Raw genomic sequence first — 21,950 nt, forward strand, 5'->3', positions numbered from 1 at the left:
AAACATCTTTGACCCTTTTATACACGTGACGTTAGGTTTGATTTGCGATGTATACAAAAATAAAATACACTAAAAGAAGTTCCATGTAGGCTCTTACAATGATAATATTCTATGACGGAAAATAAATAAATAAATAAATCAGAGGTTTTTAGATTAAGAATGTCTTTAAAATTAATTCTGTCGTCACATCTCCATAATCACTTTTGTACTAATTAATTTCGATAAACGCCAAAAGAAAACCAATAAATGGCAAAATTTAAAAACCTTCTAATTTCCTTAATTTTCTAGATTCGCAAAAAAAATAAAATAATAACGAAATGGCTTTTCTTTAGGACAAGAAAATTCCAAGTAAATCCAAAGCGGCCGCTATATAAAGCCCAACTGCGCCGGAGCACGCACATAACACTTAAAAACTCTCAAAGCCTCATCAAACTCAAACGCTACTTTCAAAAGAGAGAAAAAAAAAGATTATAAATCTCTCACCATGATAGCTTACTTAGAGCACTTCGTGCACGGAAATGACACGGAATCCATGCCAAACGACGACGTTTTGGGCGTCGAAGGTTCGTTCCACTTCGGCTCCACCGCCGCCGCCGGAAAGGACTTCGGCGGGATGAAATCCGCGAACCCGTTGTCGGTGATACGCCCCGCCGTTTCCGTCGACGTCGTCAAGGCGGTGAAGGCCGCAGCGCGCACAGCCCACCTCACGGTGGCGGCGCGCGGCAACGGGCACTCCATCAACGGTCAGGCCATGGCAGAGAACGGGCTCGTCCTCGACATGCGCGCCATGGAGAACCGCCTCACGCTCCTTTCCCTTGACGGCTCCCTATACGTGGACGTTTCTGGAGGGGCATTATGGGAAGAGGTTCTCAGACGCTGCGTTTCGGAGTTCCGTCTAGCACCGCGCTCGTGGACCGATTACCTCGGCTTAACCGTCGGCGGCACGCTCTCCAACGCCGGCGTCAGCGGCCAGGCCTTCCGCTACGGCCCGCAGACGTCCAACGTAGCGGAATTGGAAGTCGTCACCGGAAAAGGCGAAACCTTAGTCTGCTCCGAAACTCAAAATTCAGAACTTTTTTTCGCAACTCTCGGCGGGCTGGGCCAGTTCGGTATCATAACCCGAGCCCGGGTGGCAGTTCAACCAGCTCCCGACATGGTACGCTAATAAACACTCGCACAACTAAAATATTAATAATTAATATTTGATATTCCTAACATAAATTTTAATTTTTAATCATTATTATTAGGTGAGATGGATAAGAGTGGTGTACTCAGAATTTGAGGATTTCACTAGAGACGCAGAGTGGCTGGTGACTCTGAGAGAGGGTTACGGTTTTGACTACGTGGAAGGATTCGTTTTGGTGAACAGTGACGACCCTTGCAACGGGTGGCCCACTGTACCCACGGGCCCAAACCAACGCTTCGACCCGGCTCGCCTCCCTGCGAGCGCGGGCCCGGTTCTGTATTGTTTAGAACTCGCGCTTCATTACCGTGACGAAGACCACGCTTCCGCCGTTAACATGGTAATTAATATTTAAATTTATATGAATTTTGGTATTTTTGGGGTTTCATTATTGAGCAGGATGTGATGTGTGTACACACTCTCTAGCTGGCGTTTGAGATTTTTGTCTTTTATCGGGGATTGTACGGGTCGGGCACAGTACACGCCGGGGCACCGTTGATGGGTCAGTTTTGACCTAGCGGCTCGCTTACTTTAAAAATAAAAGACTTGAACATAGTAGTGAAAGTAAGTAACCTTAGGTAAATTAAAAAAATAATAATAATAATAATTTCAAATGAAGTTAGCCTGAGTGGGTCCCTGGTAAAAAGTCAATATACCCAGATTTTCACCTACACATGTACGAAGTTAAGTGGAGGGAGGATGGGTTATTTAATTCCTGTCTGCCACGAGGTTCATAGATAACGTCACATTTCACTTGGGTTATTTATTTTGTTTAAGTTTTTAAAAAAATTTGGTGGTGATAATTTGATTTTGTATTGTTCCATGAAAATGGCAATGGTTTTGGTGAAAACTGACTATTCGGTCATCATGTATCTTCCATTGGATTTTCTGACACACAACCTCGCCTAAAATGGCCTATGTTTTGCGTTTTAAATTACCAAAGGGGACTGTACCTTCCGCGGGTTGATACCTTAGCAATTAGCATAAAATGGCAATCTACACTTCCTTTGTGGGTAAGGCTAAAACGGTCATCTAACATCACTGCCTGCTCCATTGCTCTCATCATTCAGATCTCGCTGACGTTACGGTCCCCACACTTCCCAAAATGCCCAATTACCCATCATTTTCTGGAATCTCTACAAAAATAATATATCTTTTTTTTTTTTTTCAGGAGGTGGATAGATTACTTGGACGACTACGATTCGTGGAGGGTCTAAAATTCTCCCTGGACCTCACCTACATGGACTTCCTCCTACGTGTGAAGCGTGTGGAGGAGGATGCAAAAGCCAACGGCATCTGGGACGCACCCCACCCATGGCTGAACCTGTTCGTCTCCAAGTCCCACATCGCTGAATTCGACCGCGAAGTCTTCAAGAAAATTCTCAAGCACGGTGTTGGTGGCCCCATCCTAGTCTACCCTCTATTGCGATCCAAGTAAATCTACAACCATCAACTTTATATGCCTCTCTCACTCACCTTGGATTTTTCATAAATATCCATTTCATTTTATATTCTTTATCAGTTCCTTTCGTTTCCTTCAATTTCACCACCCACAAATATTTATTTCAGCATTAATTACTTACACACCCCAGATTTGGCAAAATCTTTCCTTACCTTTGTTTGAGGGGATACCAAGCTAAGCTACTAGCTACATTACATTCACGTCAGTCTCTAATTTTAATGCGTTTGTTGGGTTGGTTGGTTGTGTCTCATCTTCACCTTCACCTTCACATGAATCAATTGCTTTTATCATCATCTCATCACAAATTACTGTTAAGAATAAGATAACTTTTCAATATATTTAACCCTTCATTTCATGATGAGGTTGTGGTATAAAAGAATGAAGTGTGACAGTGTTCTACTGGGTTGACACGCAAGAGGTAGGGGACAAGGGTCCCACAGGGGCACCCAGTGTGACCTGTAAGCCACGTATCTGAGTCACCTGAGTCCTTAATTTGTTTGCCTTGTGTTGTATTGGGTATGTGGTGTGTTTGGACCACGAAATTGAAACTGGGGGTGGTTAAGATCTTGAGGGTGGGTCTGATATATTCCACTCAAAGGGTCAAGCCATGGTGGGACCTACTTCCATCCCCATCTTTTGGTCGTAAGGTAACCTCAGCTCAGCTGTTTCATCATACTGCGCTCGTACCTTTCTTCCTCTGCCTCTCTCCGTACAGTATTAGTAGTAGTTTTATATTACCATCACCCTTTTCTATTTCTTTATTTTCTCTGTTCCCTACTTCTTCAAATACCTTCAACTTCATTTTGTTCCTTTGCTTCGGACACCCTCCCAAGGGGGTGCATGGGTTAAGTTTTTTACTTCAGTTTTTACATTTTGTCTGTCTTTGGTTGGAAATCTTCACTGACAAAGACTCAGATCAGTTCTCAACAAAACACCAATAATTCAATATTTTAATTATTTTTCTGTTGATGTTTTTAGACTGTACATATAATAATAATAAATAAATAAAAAGGGTATTAAAAATTAAATATTTTGACCCTAAAATTACAAGGGTTAGTGAGGGTAGAGTGTGCTTGAAAGTGGTAGTAGTATTATTGTGCAGAGTTTGTAATTAAAGGGGATGGTGTGTGGATCTGAGAGAAGGGGATTGGGATTGATTTTGAGCATTAATTCATTCATTCGATGGGAAGAACGTATCCTTGATGGTCAGTGTTGGCATTTGGAATGGACAAGGATATTTATTGGCCAACCGGATTACAGCGACACCGGTCTTTGTATGGACTCTAGAAACGAGATTTGATTTCTGACAGACAAAACAAAATCCATCTTCTGGTTCCACACACACAGGGATTCAATGTGTTGTGGTGCTCCTTTTCTGGGGATTACAATTTGGTTCCTTTTAAGGGTCCCCTCCCTCACCCCACCTTCCCCCATCTGCTACTGCTTCAAGTCATGCGCAATCCATCATCAATGCATTATACTTATCATCACATACATTCATCTCATCCAATTTTTTAACATAAAGTACCTACTTATTATGTTGTGATAATTAAGGACCACCACCACCACCACCACCCCAATTGATTAACTCTTTCTACTTTTGTTTGTTTTGTGTTAATCAGGTGGGATAGTCGACACTCGGTAGTGGTGCCGGACAGCAACATTTTCTACATTATAGCCTTGCTCCGATTTATTCCACCACCACCAAAGGGACCACCTACTGAACTGTTGGTGGAACAAAACCATGAGATTATTCAGCTCTGCTGCAATAGAGCCTTTGATTTTAAGTTGTATCTCCCTCACTACCAGTCACAGGAGAACTGGATGCGACACTACGGAGATAAGTGGACCAGATTCGTCGAGAGAAAGGCCAATTTTGATCCCTTGGCTATTCTTGCACCTGGACAGAAAATTTTTTCCCGAATCCCTCAACCCTTGTCCATCACATAAATAAATAAATCAACACTATTAATTAATTTAGATTAATATATTGTTTTTCTTTTCCCTTTTCATTTCATTTTTTTTTTCTCTTTATCTTTATTTGACTACCCCATCCTTTTGCTTCTGTCACCGTTCGTTGTACCCATATTGTAAATGAATATTTTGGGGGTGAAATTAATATGAATCTTGATCCTTTCATGCTGAATTTGACAGTAAACTTTAAATGGCTTTGTTGGTAAAACCCAAACTTGAACAACGTAACATTGATTCAAATAAGCATTAAGCAACACAACATATGTAGATGTCTGTGTGGGGGCAATGGCCAAGATGAATCAGAGGCGTTAAAAAACACAAACACTTAATCTGTTACTATAATGTGTTTTGGGGCATTAAGGTAGTGGTTGACAAATGTCGTTTTCCCTTTGGAATTTTAACCTTTGAGAAGAAGCTACGTGGCAATGATGAATTGGGAGGAAGCACTAGAGGTACATGTGTCTTATCTGGGACAATATTAACTGGCCTTGATCTTTCACTTCATGTTTGTTTGGTCCTTGGCTAGCTCGATCGTTTTTGAATTAGTATTTTGTTTGGGTGCAATGTTGAAATTAAGTGGAAAAGTGGAAAAAGTAAAACCGAGAAAAAGATATAGAAATGTGAAAGTGAGGCCACTTGGGTTTGGAGTTAGGTACGTGGGATTCTTTATTCCCCTTTTGTAGCTTTTTGAAGTAAAAAGAGGAAGTCCAATCCAATAAAAGAAGGTAAAAAATCTGAAGGGAAAGGTTTGGGTTTTGTTTTGTTGGTGGCCCTTTGAAGTGGTTTCAACAAATCCTCGGGGTGTGCAATGAAAGAAAATGTATTTTGTTTGTTGATTCTCCTCCAGCTCCACTTTGATATAGATGTATATTATTATTTGGGAAGTTTTGTTGTGTGTTGTTTGGGGGTGTAAGTTAGTTGCTTTTACTGGCATGAAAAGTAGAGAAAGGTAGAAAAAAACTTGGTGGGTGGGGGTCCCCTACGTAGCTTTAGAAGGCAATAATAAGATCATGATTTCTTGTAAGAAGCACCAGCCAATGAGAAAGCGTTACGCGATTAGACTCATGCAAAAGTAGAATCTACGTTCTATGGTAAACGTGTCATGCACGGACGTGCTTTTTTCTCTCTATGTATATTTCGACTAACACAGTACGGACGCGTAACTCCTGCGCGTGTCTAACTATACTCTCTTTTCACTTCTCCCATCCTGCTTTTTCAAACACCACCCTTTATGCTTCCTTCCTTTCTTTACTTCAAACCACACACATCCACAAATTCTTCAAAAATCACAACAATAAACAATGCTCTTATTCTCTTCAAAACAAATTCTTTTCCTATCTTCAATTTCACCAACAAATACATTCAAAAGATATCGATATGGTTGTATATGAAGTATCGTCGGTTACTTCATGATTCTTCACAATTTTGTTCTTAAAATACATATTGAACGGTTAAAAGAGGAAGATGTATATGAATTGTGATTAATCTCGACTCCTAAACAATACAAGACTATTAGACGTATTGTTTAGGATCTTATAACAACTAAAGATGAAGACAATTCATTATATATAAGTGAGTGCAAATCTCACCCTATGAGCCGATTTTATGGGGTTGAGTTATACTTAAAATTCACTTTGTAATATTGTATCAGAGTCATTTAAAGTCTATTTTAGCGAGTGTTTGTTAGCCTTATCATGCCACCCGCTATCGATTCGTTATCGATCACCCATAATATGTTATCCTATGCACGAGCGGTCTCCCTTTATAATACGTACATAAATAAATAAAAAATTATTGATTACAATCTTATTTCTTATTATTGATAATTTTTCTAAAAGTATTTTGAAATTTATTTAAAATATAGATAAATTAGAGTAGATTGAAAATGACATATTAATAAGATGTTGAAACTAAAATTGAGAATAAATGTAGATGCTTGAAAAGAATATTGAGAATAAATGCTTGAGAGAATGGAAAAAGTGCAATTTTTTTCTTTTGATACAATACAAGATTCTATATTATTTAGGGGGGAAATGAAAAATAATAATAAAGTTTTTGTTTTGTAGTTGAGAAAAAAAAACATAGAATATAGAATTAGGCAATTGGAATTTTGATAGGAACCAAGTTGGGGATATATGAAATGAATGGAAATTGGGAAGGCAATGTCACTTCGAAGAAACAGAGAATAATGAGTATCCTAATGACATTATGTAGCTCAATTCACAAACTCTGTCAATTCTATAAACATCCAAAGGAGACAAATTCCTAATGTTCAACACTGTTCTTAGTGCACGGATTCTCATGTTCCACTCTTTTTCCTTCACCAATGCTTTTACTAACTTCTTAATCTTTTAATTTAATCTTATCAAATATTAAATGAAATACCCAAATTTATAATCATCATAAACAATTGTTTTTATCACCTTCTTTAATTAAATCTTCTTTCATTTTATAGATTCTTCAGGGTCTCTTTAGATGAGAAGAAAGAGATTATTTTTTTATTTAATTTATTGAAAAATATAATCAATTGATAGAATAAAATTAGTCATTACTTTAAAACCTGTTTGATTGAGAGGGAAATAAATAATAAGAAATAATTTATTAAATTAAAAATAGATAAAAATAAATAAAATGAGAATTTGGGGTTTTTGGTTGGATGAAAAAAAGAAAAGAAATGCCATAAGTAAAAATAGTATATTATCACCCTTCATTTCTTTTAAATTAATTTTCCTCCTCTTCCATCTCACTAAAACATCACCCAATACTTTTTCTTTTCCCACCCTCCCTTCACCCATGACTAAAAGTATTTTATACTTTATATTACAATAAAATTATTAAATAAAAATTAATTTAGATACTAAAACAAATTAATCATAATTAAAATAGATATTATTTTATAACTTAAAAAATTATTGGTATCTAAAATAATTTTTATTATTAATAAAAATTTATAAAATAATTTTTAAATTAGTATCTAATATTATTTATCAAAATTTAAGTTATTATCTAAATTAATATTTATTTAAATTAATATACAATATAAAGTAATCAAATATAACTTAATATTTAATGTTAAATAATAATTTAAAAATTATTTTATAAACTTTTATTATTAATAAAAATTATTTTATATACCAATAATTTATTATTTTATAAAACACTATCTAGCTCTTTCTCTAACTTAGTTACTATTTAAAAATATATATAATCTTAAGTGAAATTTCTTTCTCAAAATTCATGTTTGTAGGACTTAAGAAATGGATTATACATATTCCTCTAAGAGTTTAAATTTTGCAAACACAGGAGATAAATATTATGTATGTAATTATTTGATTTTTAAAATTGAAATTATTTCACATTAAAGTAATATAAACATATTAAAATTTAAGTTGATCCTACTCGTTTAAGGTGGTAAAGTCAGATGAAAAGAAGGGACATGTAGTTCCATTCTCCAAGCTTGGTTAATGGAGAATCAACTGTCAAAATGATGGTTAGATGCTCTTTGATTGATAAATTGCTTTATCTTGTTCTGAGGATCTTTTCGGGTTATTAACAATTACTAAGCATGTCTTTTCAGTCACAAATATTAAACCAACTTCATTATTAAGAACGAATTTGCTCAATAATTTACCTGGATACACATCAATTCCTTCTTTAGCTTTGGGGCGTAGAATGAAAGTATATTTGAAGGTGGAATTAATGTAAAAAATTAATGAATTATATTTGATCCTAAAAATATTTTATCCCTAAATTTTCATTAGTCAAATTTCTATACTCGATTTCATCCTTAGATTAAAAGGGAACGTAAAATGATGATGTTAAGATTAAAAGGGAATGTGGAGTCTTCATAGTGTATATGTAAATTAGTCTTATAGATTATGAGTGCATCAAGTTTTGATGAATTCTTAAATTATAATGTTTATAGACAAAGTCAAATACCTTCTATAGTAATGGTCCAAGTTACTAAAAAAATGTTGCTTAATAATAATATAAATAGAAAATTATATTAAGATGTCGAAAAAATATTGAACGTCTTCCGAAGTCCTTCTAGTTAATAGAATATTATAATCCAATGAAAAATCTAGATGTAATCTACACATACAATTTTTTTTAAAAAAAAATAACTTTTAAGTATAACTCTTCATCATAAAATCAATTTAATAAGATGAGATTAGTATATTTTTATATATTATAATTTGATTTTTTTTTTCTATTTGATGTAATGTTGGAGATCTCATGTCGACTAGAGATGATGACATTTCATTTTATATAAGTGAGTGTAAACCTTATGGAGTTGAGTAGTTAAGTTTAAAGTTTACTTCGTAATATGTTATTAGAGTTATTTTGAATCTATCCTATCGAGTATTTGTTGGACTTATCGTGTCATCCGCTATCGGGTCGTTATCGGACCACCCATAATATGTTATCCCTCGAGTCAATTTTATGGAGTTGAATTAGACTTAAAATCCACCTCGTAATATGGTAAGATTTTCAATACAACATCTTATATATGTTTTTAATGACTCTGATATTATATTAAGAAGTAAGTTTAAATCTAACTCATTTTTATAAAATCAATTTAGTAAGATGATATTTTCTTCCATAGTATTGCTCCAAATTTGAATTGGCAATACCCTAAAATAGATTTTGATTCAAATGAGAAAGATGAATATTCAGCAAAATAAATACAGTTTTAACACCTAATCCCGTTTTCTCCATTTTTATACATCCCAAGCTGTAATGTGAACTTTGTTCTGGCTCTAATTATTAGAGATGATAATGATGGTGTGATCACTAGGAGTCCATTGAGGCGTGGAAATTTTTCTTTATCAAGTTGGCTTTGAAGGAGTGCAACCGAATTAGACCTTTCAAGAATTGCTTTTTGTTTCACGGATAAGGATAAGAGGTGAATTGTGATTAGTCATCTTCTCCACCATGACTGTGTCTCTTCCTTATAATGGAAGATTTTCTAAGTGCTCACAGTCTGGTTCTTCATCCTGAAAGAATTGCCTCCCAATATCATTATCATGAACCTATGAACCTTAAAAAGTTCAATAACATCTAAATATTTCAAAATAATTAACATATAAAGAGATTCTGAAACAAAAACTGAAATTAACTTTCTCTAAGTTAAAATTAATTTATACATAAATTACTTTATCGAAACTCTCTCAAGTAATTTTATAATTGATCATTTTTGGACAATGGTGATTAAGGAGCACGTTGATTATTAGGGTTATTTTGAAAAGTGAATTCTAGGGTTTCCATGTATAAAAGGGTTGGATTTGCAGGATTTGGGAAAATTTTGAATGTTTTTGTTAATTACTTGATCCATGTAGAAGCACGTGGGTTATGTTCTTTTGTTGGGAAAAAAAATAGTATGAGTTTGAATGCTCAAAAGCAGAGGTGCTTTTTGTTGCATGGAAGACTATTTAGCAGCAGTTCCCATTTTCTCCATTTGGCAATTTATTGTACGACTCTCAATTTTTGATAAGATTGTAGGATTTCACTTTACAGGACTCTGCTCCATCATCGATCGCTTCCATGTTCTCTCTGTACAAAGAATATTCCACCTTTTTAGCTCAATAAAAAGATAAAGCATCATATGAGAACATGCTCTCACTCTATTATTCATTCATGCATGCTCAACAAAAACATCCATGCTTTCATTATAACATCTCTCACCAAGGCCTCATAAGGATACACTATTCTCATTTATGTATTATTATAAATAAGTTTCACCTCTAGTTAAGATGAGATCTTTTACATATGAGTTGTCCGAATAAGTTCAATAAATTTGATAAGAATATCTCATATCATCCACTACAAGAAAATCATTTATTAGAAACCAATTTTAGAGACAAAAATAATTAGTTGGTATAGTGACTAAATTAGGAATCATTTTGGAGACTAAATTTTTTTTTGTTTCTAAATTAGTTTCTATTATTGTTAAATAGTTTCTAAATTAGTATCTAATTAACTAGCTACCAAAGTTTTTGTTACCAAATTTAGAATCTAAATAATTGGTAGTTAAAACATTTGTAGTTAATTAAATACCAATTTAGAAACAATTTAACAATAATAGAAACTAATTTAGAAAAGAAAAAAAAATTTAGTCTAAAAAATGGTCTATAATTTTGTCACTACAGTAACTAATTATTTTTTGTCACTAAAATTAGTTTCTATTTAATGATTTTTTGTAGTGATAATAGAAAGTGATTTTATGTTTAGCTTATTTTTACTGTTAGAGATCTCACATCAACTAGAGATAAAAAAAAACATTTTATAATATATAAGTGAATGTAAATCTCATTTTATAAAAAATTGTGTTATGCTTAAAATTCATTTTTAATATGATATCAGAGTCATTCAGAATGTATTATAATAAAATTTGTTAGGTTGATCGGATTATTCGACATCGGACAGTTATCAAATCACCTGTTGACGATGTGAGAGAGTGTATTAGAGATTTTACATTAAAAATAAAGACAAAACTGTATTTATTTATTTATATATTGTAAATTAATAATTAATACGATTAACCGGCATGGTGAAGAGGTAACAATCACCCAAGGCACCAACCAAAAGGGGATGAAACCCTAAACAGGGAAAAGGGAGAAACAACAGACAAAAACGAAGTGAAGTCTAAATTGGAAAATTGAATGGCACTGAAAACTAATCTTATTGAATTCAAAAGAGTATATATATGTATAGTGCAAACAACAAAAACATAGATGACAAATAGAAAAACAAAAGCCCAAATAAAAGGCCCAAAATAAAGAGTACAGTTATTTTATCAACCCCCCTCAAGCTGGGAATATATGTTTCTCATTCCCAGGTTGGACTGGAGCTCTTTGTATACTGTTGGAGCAAGGGGTTTGGTAAGGATATCCGCAATCTGCATAGAATAACAAATAGGAAGCAACTTGAGAAGCCTAGTGGTGATCTTGTTTCGGACGATGTGACAGTAAATTTCAATGTGCTTGGTACGCTCATGAAACACTTGATTTGAGGCAATGTGTATTGCAAATTGGTTATCACAGTGGATGGTTGTTAGTTGAGTGTAGGGAAGTCCAAGGTCTTGCAGGATATAGGTTAGCCATTGAATCTCGCAGGTGGTTGTGGCTAATGGTCTATATTTGGCTTCAAAAGAGCTCTTGGAAAGGGTTTGTTGTTTCTTAGATTTCCATGAGACAAGAGAATCACCTAAGAAAATGCAGTAACCGGTTACAGATTTTCGGGTTTCAGGACAGGTAACCTAATCTGAATCACTGAAACTGCGAAGTTGGAGAGTGTTGTTGCTGGGAAAGAAGATTATGTTGTCAGGGTTGCCTTTCAAGTACCGAAGAAGACGAAAAACAACTTGTTGATGAAGGTTGGTAGGAGATGAAATAAATTGGCTGAGGTTGTTAACAGCAAATGCAATGTCAAGCCATGTGTTTGTAAGGTATATGAGCTTGTCAATTAGTCTTCTATATGCAGAGGTTTCAATGTCAGTGAGTTGTGTGCCAGCGAAGGAGGAAAGCCGAGATGAGTAAACCATGGGTGTAGGCATAGGAGCAGAGTTGATCATACCAGTGTCGTGAAGAAGGTCTAGCATGTATTTTCGTTGACAGATGTGGAGCCCTTGGCTGTTTCTAGCCACCTCCAGGCCCAAAAAATATGTGAGGTCTCCTAGATTCTTGATCTTGAATTGAGTGTCCAACAGAGAAGTGATATGGGCAATTTCCTCATGATCGTTTCCAGTAAGCACCAGATCATCAACATACACAAGAATAGTGGTGATGTTAGGACTGTTACGGTGTAAAAATAGATAGTGATCAGCGGAGGATGAAGTGTATTTATGTGAAAGTAAAAATTGAGACAGTTTTGCATACCATTGGCGGCTGGCTTGGCGAAGTCCATAGAGTGATCTTTGTAATTTGCAAACATGTTGAGGAGATGGAAGTTTGAGGCCTGGTTGTGGTTGCATGTAGACTTCCTCAAGGAGGTCCCCAAGGAGAAAAGCGTTCTTCACATCAAGTTGTTTAAGAATCCAGTTTTGAGAAGTGGCAACAGCAAGTAAAAGTCTTAAAGTGGTTAGTTTTGCAACGGGAGCAAAAGTATTTAAAAAATCGAGACCTTCTAATTGTGTGTAGCCTTTTGCTACCAATCGTGCTTTGTGGCGATCAATGGTGCCATCAGATTTGTGTTTTACCTTAGAAACCCATTTGCAGCCAATGGTTTGCTTTCCTGGAGGAAGAGTAGTTATCTGCCATGTGTTGTTAACATTAAGAGCATTAAGCTATTCTAGCATTGCTTGTTTCCAGCAAGAATGCTTAGAAGCCTCAGTGTAGGAGCTGGGTTCAGTGTTAGAAGATATAGAAAATATAATCTTTTTGAAAGATGGTGAGAGAGCAGTGTAGGAAAGAAATTTATGAATGGGATACTGATTACTTACAATGTTGGCATCAGGTAAACAAGTCTGGAAGTCCTCTAAGTAGGCAGGGAGTCGTCTTTGTCTGCTGGAGCGTCTTTGTGGAATGATGTTGTCTTCAGAGTGAGTGATAGGAGTCTCGTGCTCATGATTGTGACAGTTATAATCCAACAATATATCATCACAAAATGTATTATAGTTAGCAGAAATGGGTAAAGATAAAGTGTCGGGGCTCCGTGTGTCATCATGATTCAATATGTATGGAAAATGATGTTCATGAAATATCACATGTCTTGAAACTTCAATGCGACGAAACTTTAAATTTAAGATGATGTAACCTTTGGTATTGTGTGGAAAACTGAGAAAGATGTCATGAACAAATCTAGTATCTAGTTTCTTTCTATTAGCATGAATGGTAATAGAATAACAAGAGCAGCCAAAAACACGTAAGGAAGAGATATCACAAGGTTTTCCAAAAAGTTTTTCATATGGAGCAATATCTTGTAAAAGGGGAGTAAGTGTGCAATTTATGAGGAAAACAACATGTTGGACAGCAAAGTCCCAAAAAATGAGGTAAATTAGCTTGAAACAGTCAAGCGCGAGTGACGTTTAAAATGTGTTGGTGTTTATGCTCAGCTATACCGTTTTGTTGAGGGGTTTCGATGCAAGTAATTTGGTGAATTGTGCCTTTGGAAGCAAAAAAAAGTTTTCATGGAAATTTTAGCGCCATTATCAGAACGAATGCATTTGATAATGGTTTTAAATTAATTTTCAGGATAAGCAAAAAAAAATATGTGATGGGTGCGAACTTCAGATTTAGCATGCAACAATATAGTCCATGTATAACGAGAAAAATAATCCACAATGGTCAAAAAATAACGAAAACCTTGCATAGATGTAGTAGAACAGGGTCCCCAAATATCTACATGAATGATGTCAAAGATAGCAGTAGTGTGAGAAGTACTTAGAGTAAAGGGAAGTTTTATTTGTTTTGCATGATTACAAAGATCACACATACGTGTTTTATCAGCAAAAACAAAAGGGTATTTACTTTTTAATACATGCAACCTTTCATCGGAGGGATGCCCCATTCTATAATGCCACAAATTATTTTCCTTAACAGTGCATGAGACAAAAGGAATAAAGTGGTGTGTGGCAGTGTGAAAAATAGAAGAGTTAAAGATGTACAAGCCAACCTTGGCATTAGCTAAACCAATATGCTCTTTGGAGAGGTTGTCCTGTATAAGACAGTGTGTGGGGAAGAAGATCAAGTTACATTTTAAGTGTAGAGACAATTTAGAAGCAGATATAAGGTTGCATGTAAATTGAGGGATGTACAACACATCAAGAAGATAAAGTTTATTTGTAAAATCAATTGTCCCATAATAGTTTGCAAAAACATGTTAGCCATTTGGTAAATTTATCAGGACAGGTTTGATGGTTTTATAAGAGGTGAAAGCAGACAATATAGTACAAACGTGATCAGTGGCGCCAAAGTCAACAATCCAGGAATTATGACTATGATTTAAAGAGGAAAATGAGTGCTTACCTGTTGAAGACAACTCATGTGCGTTGGGGTCTGCAGAAAAGGAGCCCACTTGATTCACTTGAATAAGATTAGGTGGAGTGTCATTGTTGTTTTGCCTTAAAACATCATTGATAATTTGTATTTGATGAGCAGTGAGTTGGTAATCACGTTTTTCATGTTCTTTTGGACTAAACTCAGAGAAAACACCATTAGTGGTAATAAGACTGTTAATTTGATTAGTCTTATTGTTGTTATAGGATTTGTACCTAGGTGGGTAGTCATGTTTCTTGTAACATGTATCCACAGTATGACCATTTCTGATATAGTACGTATAAACTTTTCTAGTGTTGGATTTTGAGTTCCTATCGTCTTGATTAGGGAACCCAACCTTTCTAAAACAAACATTTTCAGTATGCCCATACTTACCACAAAAAGTGCACAGAATAGATGAGGAAGTCCTAGTGGAATCAACACTATTAATACTAGAGATGCTAACAGAAATGTGATTTGCTAATTGTCTTTCTTTTTGGGCAACGAGAGAAAAAATCTTTGATATAGGTGGGATGGGTTCCATGAGTAGAACGTGTGGTCTAATATTACTATACTAGTCATTTAACCCTTTCAAAAATTGCATAGTATGATCTTCGCATTTTCTTTGACTTATGATAGAATTAACTAAACAAGAACATTTGACAGAACATGTGCATATGGGGATAGGCCTAAAATTGTCCAACTCGCCCCAAATGATCCTTAATTTTGTAAAATACTCAGTCACAGATAAATCCCCCTGATTTAATGAAGCTACTTCTAGTTGAAGATCATAAATTCTAGATAGGTCACCCTCAGAGTATCTGGTTTTGAAATCATTCCAGATGTTCAGGGCATTATCCATCCAAATAATGCTTTGTCAAATAGGTAAAGAGACGGAGTGTACTAACCATGAGACTACCATATTATTGCATTTGTTCCAAATTGAGAAATTTTGATGATCTTTCGCTAAGCAAGGATGTGTTCCAAGAACGAACTCCACTTTGCTTTTCGCGTTTAGTACCGTCAAGATTGAGCGGCTCCAGGAATGGTAATTGGAAGCGTCCAACACCGGCGAGACGAGCGGCGTCGCGGGGTTCTTGCTAGGATGAAGTTAGAGGTAGTTGTTCGCCGGATCGGCTTGAGACGATGCAACGATGCGTTCTTCCGCCATTGCTGCAACAGAAAAACAAGAAAAAGAAAATCAAGGAGAAGAAAGAAAATAGGGAAAATTTCAGAACGCGCAACAACGCTCTTCAATTGAAGAGCTCTGATACCATAATACGATTAACCGGCATGGTGAAGAGGTAACAATCACCCAAGGCACCAACCAAAAGGGGATGAAACCCTAAACAGGGGAAAGGGAGAGAGAACAGAAAGAAACGAAGTGAAATTTGAATTGTAAAATTGAATGGCACTGAAAACTAATCTTATTGAATTCAAAAGAGTACATATATATATATACACAATTCAAATAACAAAAATACAGATGACAAATAGAAAAACAAAAGTCCAAATAAAAGACCCAAAATAAAGAGTACAGTTATTTTATCAATAATTTATCAATAATTGATGTTGGATTTGATTAAAAATAGCAAAAGACATAATTATTTATAATATAATCAACATGTTAAAAATATAATTTACTTTATTTATGTTCAAAAAAAATTCTTAGGATGCTTTAAATGTTACGTCTTTTTAATAACTTACATGCTTACAAAAAAAATTACCTTCTTTCTTTTTGCTCTTCAGATCCAAACAAAGAATTAGTATATTTATATTTATATTAAAATTATGATTTTATTTTCAGCTTAAAACAATTAAAAAAATAAGTGTGGAATTTATTTTTTCTTGTGCGTTACTTTTACGGTTGATTTTTGCTATAGGTTGTATTGATTTTTGCATAGCAAAAACTTTGTCTGACTTTTAAATGCTTTTTTTTATACATTCACACTGTCTTTATATTAATCAACTTTATAACAACTTTCCCGTTTACAACGTGATTCTCCCACGCTAAGGAAACTTATACTTTTACATTTCTATCTAATCATAAACTATGTATGATAAGTTTGTTAATTATTGAAATAATCATTCTAAAAGTTATATTAATAATGATTCGCACGTAATATAGAAGTTTTTGCGTTTTAGGTGATTTCTTAAGATATTAAGTATGAAATAATTTGTTTAATTTTGATTGGTTGAGAGTAAAAAATACAGAGAGAGGGGTTAACTGATATAAGTTATTTCAATTGTATTATAAAATGAGTTTACTTTTTATCATTATTTTATATTTTCTTTTAATTTCACTATACCCTATTATAATTAAATAAATTAATGGTGGCAATAAAGAATAACTTTAAACTCTTTTAATTTACTTAGGGACATTTGGTAAAAAAACAATAATTTCTTAAGAATTTGAAGATTGAATTGAAGATTTTGTTTCGGCTTTACTTTTTAAAAAGTTGTATTTTTTTATAAAAAAATCGCTAGCATCTGTTTAGCTATTTTCCTCATAATTGATTTCAAGGAAGAAATTTCCTCATAATTATTTTACTATATTAAAAATATCATGTTACTTTTTTATATCATTTAACGTGATAATAACTAATGTTTGTAATAAAAGTACTCTGTTTTTTTTTATTTCTGGAAAATTTATACAAATTTCTCAAAAATATGTATAACCAACCAACTACATTGTTAAGAATCATATTTTAAAAATTGATGATTCTCTTATTTTTCGTACTAGACCCGTTCATTTAAAAAATATAATGCAAGTGATATAGTGTGAGTATTATGCCTTTGTCCAAAATTGTTCTTTGTATACCTGTTAATATTACGCTTGGGCTTTTATTGAAGCTGATGATCCTTTGAGTTGGACCCAATGTTTGTAGGCCCATTTATGGCTATTACTGTTGACAATTTCTCCCTGCACCTCCATCTCTTCTTCCTACACCTTCGTATTTTTTTAAAACTCATACCCTACCCTTCTTAGTATACGTTAGGGTTTTTTTATTAGTGAAGAGTGTGGTGATTTATTCTTAATTTCAAGTGGTCTTAGGTGTTTGTGGTGGTTGGTTGTGGATGCTTGTGGTGTCCGATGATGGTTGATGGTGAACATTGGTTTTGTAGTAAGTTTTACCGTGTTTTCAGAGTTCATTTTCTGTTCGTTTATTTTTTTTTCATTTATTTAATGTATATCGGATTCTACAATCTATAAGACTTCTTAGTGTAATATGTATTCTGGATTGTACAGTTCGAAAGGTAAACCTAGATTTAGAATTTTCTTTCGGATTCTACAATCCATATTGTAAGTTCAAAATATGTTATAGATTGGACAATTTGGAAGGCACTCCGGGTTCACCTTCCGAATATACAATCCAAAATACATATTATATGAATGAGAGGTTACAGATTGTACAATCTATAATATATTTTTAGATTCTATAATATTTTCTAGATTATGTAATCCATAATATTGCTGATAAAAAAAAATGTAATCCATAATATATATATTTTAAAAAAAATATTCTAAATTGTAAAATTCAAAAATATCTTCATATTAAGAAATATCTTCTATATTCTATAATTTGGAAAGTATAAATAAAAAAATACATTTCCAATTTATAAAATCTAAAATGTATTTTTTTAAAAACAAATAATCTTTTAGACTGGCCTATTGAGGTGCAATAAAAGCTATAAAGGTGCCGGAAGAAATAATCATTTCTCTTTCGACTCTACTTAAAATGTATTGTGAAACTCGGCCCGGTTAGTGAGGGGGTGAGGGCGTGGGTTAATAGGTTACATGTTAGAAATATTTTAACTTGTTTTTTTATAAAATTCATAATGAAAGTGTACAAATTATTTTTTTATTCTTGAGGAAATAATAACATATGCAAAGGAACAAAATCACTGACAGCTATAATGAACCCTAACATAAGAAATAGAGAGGGCATAGATGATAAACCCAATTTGGACACTTCTATGTTTAGGGTTTGATTGAAACTTATTTAGCAAGAACAGCTGCATACTCATGCAAAGGTGAACATCTTCATGAATGCAATGAAGCAGAGTTTTCTATTTTTAAAATATGGATCATATAATATCTTCAAAATGTTGATTAATATCTTGTTAAGAACGTTTAAGAATAATTAAAAGTAATTTAAAACATAAATGTTATTTATTGATGTAAGTTGATTTTAGGATTGCACATTTTATAAGTTACACTTTGTTTATGATTTTTTGAATTAGTAATTATGGTGAGAAACTCAAAAAAATTATCATTGGACACAAACTTAACCAAGTGATTAAGTAGGTGTGAATGTTCACTTTTTATAGGGCAAAGAGAAAAACACAATGTATGGTGATGATGATGAGGTGCAATAATTAAAATAACATAAGATGGAAGGAAACAAGATGATGACCAAATAAAAAACTGAAGAACAAATAGGCAAATGGAAATGGAATTATGGAAAGCGTAATGGAAGAAAGAAACAGAGAAAGATGAGAGAAAGTTTATGGAATGGAAGATGGATCATACCACTTGGAAGGATGGGAGCTTTCAAGATGAGTGGTGAAGAGTCACTTGAAGTGCACTACACTCACAAGAAAAGACCCAAGAATATTTAAGAGACTCAACTCACTAAACACTTTGATAGAGTTTCTTTTCTATTCAAAATTCAATGTGTAAATTACATGAGACAAGACACCATTTATACAAGAGAGTCATTTGGGAAATCATTAAATAGAATAATTATTTAATGTACAAAAGGTGATAGATTTAGTGCAATAAACTTTATACAGGGAGAGTCACTTGGCATAAGTGGTAGAAGAAACGTTCGATTTACCAACACCTAGTCAACAAACATTTGATCAGACCTATCTGTCTTTGCATCTCAATGAGAATCTTAGAATTTGCCTAATATCACCCATTCTTGATTCAACGAATTATCATTCCTGGAGTAGATATGTCGTGCCAGCTTTTAGTGCGAAGGATCACCCTACTTATGCTGCATGGAATCGTTGTAATAACATGGTGGTATCTTGGCTAGTGCACTTTGTCTCTGTTCCAATAAGAAGGAGCGTCATTTGGATGGACTCAACAGTTGATGTGTGGAACGACCTCAAAACAAAACATTCTCAAGGTAATCTTTCTAGAATTTATGATATGCAAATGGAAGTTGCTACCCTATGTCAGGGAGATCAATCTGTTACCGATTATTTTACTAAGCTTCGTATTATCTGGGATGAAATTGAGATTTTTAGACCTAACCCAACTTGTGCCTATAAGACAGATTGCTCTTGTTATTGTGTTGTTACGACTCTTATCAATTAAAGAAAGCTTGAAGATCAAGCAACACAGTTTCTTTGTGGGCTAAATGAACAATATCACAACATCAAGTCTCGCGTTCTTTTGATGAAACTTATTCCTCCCATCAGAAGCAACGACCATTTCAAGAAGCTCATCAGAAGTAGAGTACAAAGCCATGTCAGTTACTATATGTGGAATCCAATGGTTGATGTACCTTTTCCAAGACTTTCGGGTTCCTTATTTTCAGTCTGCCATCCTCTATTGCGACATTGGATCTGTTATTCAAATAGCCAACAATCATGTCTTCCATGAACTCACTAAGCATATCGAAATTGACTGCCATATTATTCATGTAAAGGTTATAGCTAGGCTTCTCAAACTTCTTCCCATTTCCTCTTCCATGCAAGTTGCTGACATTTTCACCAAACCCCTTCCTCCCAACACATTTATCTTAATACATTCCAAGCTGAGAATGAAGAACATCTATTCCCAGCTTGAAGGGGTTGATGAACTTTATGTTTTTTCTCTCTTGGGTTGTTTGGCTGCGTGTAGTCTCAAACCCATTTTTCTTTTTACACCTGCATTATATATTATTTGCTTGTACCTTGCTTAAAAAATAGATTAATAAAATTTTTCCTTTATACGCTCTCTTCTATTTTTCTCTATTCCAGCTTTCCTTACAGCCGTAGGAAGGAGCCTTGCAGCACATCATCATCAACTCACCATCACAAGAAACGCTACTCTCTTCTGCTCTATTTAATGACATTTTCCAATATGGTATCAAAGTCATTTCAAGCCTATTTTAGAGATTGTTTGTTGGATTTATCAGGCCACTCGCTATCGGACTATTATCGGACCACCCATAATATATAGTTTTATGTACGAATTGGTAGCCTTGGTGTGAGGGAGGTGTGTTGGGGATCCCACATCAACTAGAGATTAGGACATTTCATAGTATATAAATGGTTGCGAACCTCACATTATAAACCGATTTTATGAGCTTGAACTAGACTTAAAATTCACTTATTAATATTTATACATTAGACAATGTTAAGGTTGATATTTGTGTTTTTTTTAATAAGATAAAATTACAACTATATTATTTCAATAAATATTGGTATTACTCCAATGCATTTAGATAATTTGGTACATTCCCCATTTTAAATTGGTATTTTTATTTTATTTTACACAAGAAATAAAAAATTAAGAAAATGTTCCAGAAATGTAAATGATATGAAAACAACAACAATATATGTTTATGAATGCAATTAAAAATGTTATAATAACATTAATAATTTTATCAAGTGTATTAACTTGTATGGGGACATAGTTTTGTACTAGTTTGGTATATATGTTAAAAGTGTCCTGTCTTGGACAAACATGTGACACTCTTATTTATAAAACCACTAAAATCTTAAACCATACAATAAAATACAACAAAATAATTAGGAAAAGTTAAGAAGTTACAATATTCTTAACTAAAGATGATAAGAAAGAGAAATTCAAAACTTAAATTATCTGAACTAATTAACGTTAATCTCGAAGTTAATTAGAAGTAATTAATGACACCTAATTATATAACATTATAACAGGTGAGAAACTTTTAAGAATTTAAAAAAAAAATGATTTAAAGTATTCTATAAAATTTATTTAGAAAACATATTTAATTTCAAAGTATTTTAAAACAATAAAAAAATAAAATTTAGGAAGCTATATTCCAAACTATTTTTCTACGTTACTCTTTGTCTTCTTAAGTTATACACATGACTCATTATCCTTTTAACAATAAATTTTGTAGAATGTTTTGGTGTTTTGCTAAATTATTTTTACAAACACAACATAAAACTTTTTAACTTTACAAATGAAAAAACAGAATAGGTGAAAATAAGCAAGGTAAAACAAAAATCGAAAAGAGATAAAAGCAAAATAAATAAGTAAAGAAATTAAAAACGACATTTGTAAGAACTAAAAAATAGGTGTTTTTTCAGTATGATAACAAAAAGAAAAGTTTTTATAATTACAAAGACCAAATTAGTAATTAGTTTGACCTAT

The 21,950-nt window shown here is 33.6% G+C and overlaps 1 protein-coding gene across 1 annotated transcript; it reads left to right on the forward strand.

Moving 5' to 3' along the window:
• The first annotated feature begins 261 nt into the window (after nucleotides 1–261).
• LOC137816735 (cytokinin dehydrogenase 7-like) lies at nucleotides 262–4,791 on the forward strand. The gene is made up of 4 exons (XM_068620011.1): nucleotides 262–1,156; nucleotides 1,248–1,523; nucleotides 2,355–2,617; nucleotides 4,268–4,791. Exons 1-4 carry the CDS (start codon nucleotides 485–487, stop codon nucleotides 4,593–4,595), a joined length of 1,539 nt encoding a protein of 512 aa, XP_068476112.1. The 5' UTR covers nucleotides 262–484; the 3' UTR covers nucleotides 4,596–4,791.
• The last annotated feature ends 17,159 nt before the right edge of the window (nucleotides 4,792–21,950 follow it).

The sequence above is a fragment of the Phaseolus vulgaris genome, chromosome 1, assembly GCF_000499845.2.
Source record: "Phaseolus vulgaris cultivar G19833 chromosome 1, P. vulgaris v2.0, whole genome shotgun sequence".
NCBI lineage: Eukaryota > Viridiplantae > Streptophyta > Magnoliopsida > Fabales > Fabaceae > Phaseolus > Phaseolus vulgaris.

Excerpts from the sequence above, each read along its gene's own strand:
- LOC137816735 (XM_068620011.1), top strand. The coding sequence starts at position 485 with ATGATAGCTTACTTAGAGCACTTCGTGCACGGAAATGACACGGAATCC. Across the intron at positions 1,524-2,354 it reads ACGCTTCCGCCGTTAACATG|GAGGTGGATAGATTACTTGG; the intron begins GTAATTAATATT and ends TTTTTTTTTCAG. Across the intron at positions 2,618-4,267 it reads TACCCTCTATTGCGATCCAA|GTGGGATAGTCGACACTCGG; the intron begins GTAAATCTACAA and ends TGTGTTAATCAG.